Here is a 7,422-nt window from a genome sequence, read left to right as displayed (position 1 = left end):
CTCTTTGTCACTGTGGCTTTTGGAAGTAGTTTCTATCTTGGCCGTGGTCTCATTAATTTTATCGTTGTTCTCTATCTAAACCAAGAGACCAGTACAAATTGATTCTACAATTCAAGATACCACTCGCGATGATGATCACAATTGATGATTCCTTTCTTTCCTGCTTGTAAGCTTTTTTTAAACTTATAACAGAATTATATTTCTTGCAAAAAATTATTATAAATACAATTTATAACCAGCAACAAGTACACATTCCATCACCCACAACACTACAAACTCCAGTCCAGACAATTCGAAAAATATCAATGCTTCAACACAACGCAGCATTAGGCTTCACAACTAGTAACTATTGCTACAGAGTACAGCTCCATTGTCTCTACCCTGCTACAAAAGTTTTTGCAATATTCTCCAACAGAAGAACTCTATTTAGAGAAATCACATCAAGTATTTTCAGATGGAAGGAATCCAAAACAATAAGAGCTGCTGCAATAGCACCTTAAACCATTAGGCCTGAGCCTAACATCTCCATAACTGAAAACAAGTTCTTCACCTTCTAGTACATCTCTTGAAGTGAAGAAGCATAGGTGAGGAAACAACATCCCAGAGTTTCTTACTAACACGATCAACAGATTGCCGATAAACCGTGCAATATTTCCTACCTTGGTCGCATCAATATTCACCCTCAAACATGCTTTCCCAGATGGAGACTTGCCACCTGCTGCAAGTTCATCATACTTCTGTTGTCGGCATCTCGCTTCAGCTGTTGTCAATAGTTCACCTGCATACTCACAAACAAATTCTCCTTGTCTAATGAACTCACCAGCATGCAATCCCCAACCCCATCCTCAATCGTTAACAAACTAGAAACCGTCTGTTTCAAATAAATCGACGAATTGAAACAGCCCCATTGTTGAGATGGGTTAGAAACTTTAAGTATTTGACACGGGGTGTAAACAAAATAAGAATAAGGCTCAGAATCAGAATCAGCTGTATTATTAATGAATGGTATTGGGTGGGTTTCTAAGTTTCGAGAGGCGTCTAATGATCTTGAGATTGTGATTTGTTTGGAGATTTGGTGAAGATATTTGCAGGTTAGAGAAGATGAAGCTAGATCTAGAGGAGAAAGCCATGGAAGGAGTAAATCGGCGCATTGGAAAAAGAGGCTTGGGAAATTTTTGTTTGCTGTTTCTAGTCTTTGCCCCTGCCTTTAAGCCTACGTACCACTATTGGTTTAATAAACAACTTTTATGAAACCAAGTTCTATTTAGATTATGACCAGGTTGTGCTTATATATACCGATATACGAGTATTTGAGCAAAATTTTCATTGAGTGGCTTGTGATGGAATAATCGAGAAATAGGCAACAGTGCGTTCAATATAGGCCAGTTTCCATCATCTCGTTCTTCACCCAACTTCATTCTTCTAATCTCCACTCTCATTAATGATATACTCTTTCGTCATTATCGCCGTGGATTAGAATAATGCCGAACCTAGTCGTCTCTTATTGTCTTTTCGCTTACTGTGTGTTTAATTTGCACATCGTGATTTATTGGTTATTGCATTACCAGCTAATAAGTGCGTGTCTCGTTATAGTGTTTGTTATCATGTTTCCGTTTATTTACTTCACAATACCAGACTTACTTATGTTATTGGAGATTCGAAACTGTTCCTTACACAAACCGCACACATTTGACTATGTCGTCGCCTATGCTGATGGAGAAAACAATAGAATATGTTATCCTAAAACAACGTATGTCAAGATATACCGGGAAAGTTTTAGATGAAAAACATCCTCAAAGTGTGAGGGCGAGGTTGATATTACGCAATATACTTGAAGGTTTAGTAAAGCGTAATCCAAATTATGTTTCAGGGAAAAGTCTTTATTTCCAATGGTTTGCTAGAATATTTCAGAAAATGATAGTGAGGTAGCTACGATTATTGGGCATGAGGTTGGACACTTTGTAGCTAGACATCACGCAGAAAGTCCCACATTACCATTATCTCATCGCCATATGACTGAATTAGAAGCGGATTATATTGGGCTACGATTGATGGCTTCAGCTGGATACGATCCTCGAATTGCACCTAAAATGTGGAAGAAGATGGAAATTTGGGATTCTTGTGATTTGCCAGAAATGTGGGATTCTTTTGATTTGTCAGAAGACTCAGAAGAAGATGAAGATTCTCTCTCTACCCATCCATCTGATGAGGAAAGAGCTAATTTCTTGGCTCAAAATCATATCATGGAAGAAGCACTCACCATATATAATGAAGTACAAGCACAATTTTATCGAAGAAAAAAAAATAAAAAAATAATTTCGTTTTATGATTATTGGATATCACATAAAAAGAAAAACAGAAAAAAACAAAAAAGGAAGTAGGAGCACGAAAATAAGTGAAGCAGGTTAGAAAAGAATGAGGAAAACGTGCTAATAGGACAATTTGCACTTGATAAACTTATATTATGTAGGATGACCTTTTACCTAAAAGTCATCCTCAAAGTGCAAGGATGAGGTTGATATTACAATGTACATTTCAACTGTTAAAAGGTCTACAAAGAGGAGTAAAACGTTGTACAAGTTATGGTTAGGAAATTGGGCGTTTAAAGTGCTTGAATTTTCGTAGATACACATGTTATGTGGGATTTATGCCCCGTTACAGGATTGCTCAGGTCATATGGTGAGATAGCTATAAACTTTGGGCATGAGGTTGCACATATTGTAGCTCGACATGCGGCACAACTATTCACGCAACTCATGTGGAAGACTGGAAGTTGATAAATTTTGGCTCTGCTGGAATATTGTAAAATTTTGTAGTATAACTGTATAAGGGATCCTTCTTGCATTGAGATCATGTATATATGTTTTCTAAATCAATGTTACTTATGTTCCTTCATATATTTTCGTCACTGTTAATGGATTTTGCTTCACTTTCCAAACAATGGTTGTTGTGCACATGTACATTTCCCTTAATCATTATCATATAGTTATCTGTAGTGTAGCATAGATTTGATGACCAGAGAGATGGATATTGCTCGATTTAAATGGTCAACATGTTGGCTTGAACTCAGAGAAACTTGGTTCACAAAGCAGAAATTTGTGAGCAGTCGCACCCGTGGTCTCATTTGTGGAAGCTATGGTAAAAAGTTTCTTGGGCGAGTTTTCCAGATTCCATATATCTTCTTGCAATTGGTGTTTATGTAAAAGTGTAAAACCGTGGACCAAGCACTAGTAATTTTGTGATTAAATCAGAAGAATTATTTATCTCAAACGCAAAGAAACTTCATAAGTTGATATGGACTACTTTAATTATCAGTCTTACGAGATTGTAGTGATAGTATATTGACTCGGTTTAGAAGTAGATAAACTGCACAATTATTGCGCAGTTTTCAGCGAGTTTTCGTTCTCTGCAGCGAACTTATGAATGCATACCACGAGTAAAATCGCAAACTTGCACCCATGTTTCGACTCCTCTGAGGTGTATAACTTGGTGTACGCCACGGTCTTGTTCATACATATATCTATGTTTGGGTAAAACAAAGGATGAAATTGGAGGATACTGGCGTCATGAGTCATGATGCGATGAAAGATATTTTTTTTGGTAGCCAAAAAAATGTGTGGGCAAACCTGTTTTTAAAGAGATCAGTAACTCAATAGTGTGTAGCAGGGTTCGAACCGTAGAGCTTTGGTATCATCACCCAAAGATTTTTACCAACTAAACTAGAAAACACTTACACGATGAAAGATATTAAGGTGACTACTCTCTAGACAAACATTCTGAACCCAAATTAGGGTGAACTACACTTCTTCTATTGCATTCGTGATGACTTGAGAACTAATACAGAAGTCGTGCTCATGTATTTTGCATTGGAGATTTGGAACACTGAAACATGCAGACACGAGGATGCATAGGTCAAATCTGTAGAGAAATGCATAGAAGTATAAAACTGCCATTGTCAAAAGCACTTCTGCAAATCTTGTTTCATTATTATTTTTTCTTTAAGCCTCTACTTATAGGATAGGTATTCAGTCTTGCTTTCTGCTCTCAGGGGTTCAACTTTGTATAGCGAAACCATTTTTGTTTTGCAAAAGTAAATAATAAATAAATCAATAACTAGGTTTTGTAAGTCTCAACTGAATTCAGACTCCAAATGCTTTACCTTTGCCACAATGCCCTCCTTCTCCTTCTTCTCTTTACTATTGTGATTGCATTACCTTTTCAACAATGCCCTTCTTCTCTTCCTAAGACGTCCAGCGCTGGACGTGCAGTCAACATGTGAACAGCCAGTGAGGAGGGACTGCGAATAAATCTACAGTAGCAACACAGGAAACAAATTTTACTACCAAAACCTTTTTCTTACTAAAATAGAGACCACAATGTGCTTGTCATTTGAAGCAACATTTTTGCATACCACTTCTAATAAGAATGCTCAATATCAAAAACTTGTGTAATTGGTACGTTTTAACTCGTTAGAGTATATAAGATTTTTTCAACTAAACTTCAGACTTAGATGGGATTGTATCATCCAGCCTGGCTGGTCTACACTCTAGATATGCCCAACCAAATTACTGTCCTTGCTCCGGACTCCGGTACATGATTCCCCGCAGCGCAGGATAGGTTCATAGGGTTTAGGGCCTGGACAAGCTTAGCTAGGATTAGAAGGAAAAAATGGGAGTGTATCAGTGAGGGGATTGCTCTTTGCACTGTACTCTATGGGCCAAATACTGCTAACCTTTCTAACACTCTGCACCAGCCAAAGAATGTTGAACTCTTTAGTCAGAAACAAGCTAGAAATAAGATGTATTTGTCTAGAAATTACCTGCAGAATTAATCCCTCACGTCAAGGTGTTGGCTTTCATGTATTGCTTTGTAGCACTTGAGACTGCACAATGGAAGCTCTGACTTGGAATCTCGATATACATATGGATTGGTGCAGGAAGGACCAGCACATTTTTCACGAGGAGGTGGGTAACTGAAAGTCCAAACCAAATACCTCGTCAATTTTGTAAAAGAATGTAATGTGCATATAGTTTAGAGATGGGGATAGGCATATTATGTGTCAATTTTGATCCCACGAGAATGAAGCCTGGAGGGATTTTCACCTGCAAGGCTTCGAGCTAAATATACTTGGTAAGCCAACATCTTCTGAGAATGTAACGACTGTCCCAGTAGGACGAATGACCCATCTAATAGTATTTGGTGGAAGTGTCCGTGCATTGGCAGCCTTCTCCTGTCAGCAGAAAAATATTGATGGCATAAACAAAGGGCTGTAGATACCCGACAATAATTTTTAACACAAAGATTAAAATTTTCAATAGGCCTCTGTACCTGTGCTAACTCATCTCGACGCTTCTTTAGCTTATCTTCTCGCTTCTTCCTATTCGAATCTTGACCCAGTATTTTCCTAATAGCCTCAGCCTAAAAAACCACCAGTTAATCATTTGTTCACTTAGAATTCTAGAGGTTGACATTTAAGGAAATATAGGGAAATACAAATTATAGAAGATGTTATACATAAATAATAGACAAACCTCAGACTCCTTAGCCGCCTTCGCTAGTTGCACTCTACGTCTTTGAGCAGCCTCTGCCTTTTTCAGCTGTTGCTCCACTTCAGTAAGCTTTTCTTTATGCTCTGCTCACCCAATAACCAAAAAAAATAGAGAAGCTTAATGGGAAACCAACAGGTTCATCTAAGAAAATTCAAAGGAAGACAAAAAAAAGGTTAAAAATTGTTACTTCTAGGTGGAGCAGGAGGCAACCCATTTGGGAATTCAATCAAACTTGTTGATGCATCTTTTCCCGACTGAAGCGCTCGTTGACGTCTTGTAAGAGACATTTCCTTTTTCGCCTCAGCTGATGAATGAATAGAATCCTTTTGTAAAACGTCTGATATAAGTTCTTCTTCCACAAGATCCTTATTCTCAGATTGTCTTTCTGACCTTGACTTCTTACCATCTCTTAAAACCTTCCTTTGATGCTTATCCTCACCATCTGCATAATTGAAGTCACAATCAGAAGTAACCTTAAGACTCCTGAGTTTCTTGAGATAGCGAATCTCCTCATCATTATCACCATCATCAAATTGCTCATCTAACACACGCCGCTTGGGGACACGCCTGCTCTTACGAACAGGCTCCGACTTATCTGTTTTCTTCCCAGCTACACCATCTCCAGGCATCTTGTCTTTTGAAGACCCCTTCTTCCTGAGACTAAAGCTTCCTCCAGAGAAATCCTTCCATGGGACTCCTTGCAAACCAGACACTGGTTTTGAAGTGTTATCAATGTCCATTGTATCCTGAACCCAGAAAATATTCAAGCAAAAGATTTACTAAGATTTCTAGATCTTTTTCATCATAATGCAATAAAAAATTATTGAGAAGATAAATTAAATTTGCATGAAACTTTCGGCATTTGGCATATAAAAGGCCGTGTTCCTCAGCTGTCTAATAAATTGGGATTAATATAGGTAATGCCAATCTCCATAAAGAAATTAGACGGGGGACCCATTCAACCTACTCGGAATGGCCATAAAATCTGAAAACTACTATAACAAGGCTGGGATCTCTACGTTTTTGGCACATAGCAATGCAATCGCAATCATTATATAGATACCTTAAAAAGTCAAAAGAAATTTTCAATTGCTGGAGTTAGAAATTCAAACATAATAGCACCTAGAAAGATACCATTGTTTGCTATTGTACAAGGAAACCTTTTCCAATTTTGTATTCAATTTCATAATTTGACAAAGGAGTAAGGGATCACCTGAAGATTCACCTTTTGTTGTGACTAAGCATCCAAAGAGCAAGAAGGCTTCAGTTCACCAGCACAGGTGCCATCTTCTGCGGAGTTGGTATGTATCGTACGAGTAATATCTCCCACTCTGAGCTTTACTTTTCTTAGTTTGTATTCATTTACTAATCCATCTGAATATCCTGAAGTCCGGCAGTCACCTGTCATTGTGTTGTCTATATTGGCACCAAACTTTTCCAACTGCAAGTGCAAATTTCCTATAATCCTATGCAACCTTTTATCCAGATCACCAACAGTTGACATCTGACCCGCACATGAGAAGTTCAAAACACATTGGTTTATATTGAACTCTTTCTTATGAGGACCAGTATTACAACCATTGTTTTCATTACTGGATACGTTCCTCAAAATGTGGGACATTGGCATCGATGGTAGTGACAAGACGTCGTGACTGACTGGAAATGGCTCCGACAGAGGCCACCTGGACGTCTTACTTCTCTTCCTCCTTACAGTTACTTCTCCAGAATAGGATCGAGAACCCACACATCCCTTGATTCAGAAGTAATTAAGAATAAACTTTCAACCTAAACCACATAGATAGTAGGAAGCTGTGGTCTGCAGCTAATCCAGAAATTCTGAACATATGAAAAAACGGATTCAAGCTGTATTATA

General features: G+C 38.0%; 1 protein-coding gene and 1 pseudogene across 2 annotated transcripts; both read right to left on the bottom strand.

Annotated features, from left to right (window-relative positions):
• Positions 1 to 440: 440 nt before the first annotated feature.
• LOC147498443 (histone-lysine N-methyltransferase SUVR3 pseudogene) lies at positions 441 to 908 on the bottom strand (annotated as a pseudogene).
• Positions 909 to 4,044: 3,136 nt separating this feature from the next.
• LOC147498442 (uncharacterized) lies at positions 4,045 to 6,905 on the bottom strand. 2 transcript variants are annotated; one of them, XM_086559051.1, is made up of 7 exons: positions 6,775 to 6,905; positions 5,737 to 6,295; positions 5,532 to 5,632; positions 5,329 to 5,418; positions 5,103 to 5,230; positions 4,820 to 4,972; positions 4,045 to 4,309 (listed from the first exon to the last, which is right to left on the bottom strand). In XM_086559051.1, the coding sequence occupies exons 2-6, from the start codon at positions 6,287 to 6,289 to the stop codon at positions 4,828 to 4,830; spliced, it is 1,017 nt and encodes a 338-aa protein (XP_086415177.1). In that variant the 5' UTR covers positions 6,290 to 6,295; positions 6,775 to 6,905; the 3' UTR covers positions 4,045 to 4,309; positions 4,820 to 4,827. The 2 variants fall into 2 exon arrangements, with proteins under 2 accessions (XP_086415177.1, XP_086415176.1); XM_086559050.1 differs by having other exon boundaries at positions 6,763 to 6,900.
• Positions 6,906 to 7,422: the final 517 nt, after the last annotated feature.

This window comes from Coptis chinensis, chromosome 5 (assembly GCF_015680905.1).
Source record: "Coptis chinensis isolate HL-2020 chromosome 5, ASM1568090v1, whole genome shotgun sequence".
Lineage (NCBI taxonomy): Eukaryota > Viridiplantae > Streptophyta > Magnoliopsida > Ranunculales > Ranunculaceae > Coptis > Coptis chinensis.
The sequence above is the reverse complement of the archived record's forward strand: the minus strand, read 5'-3'. Positions and strand labels throughout refer to the sequence as shown.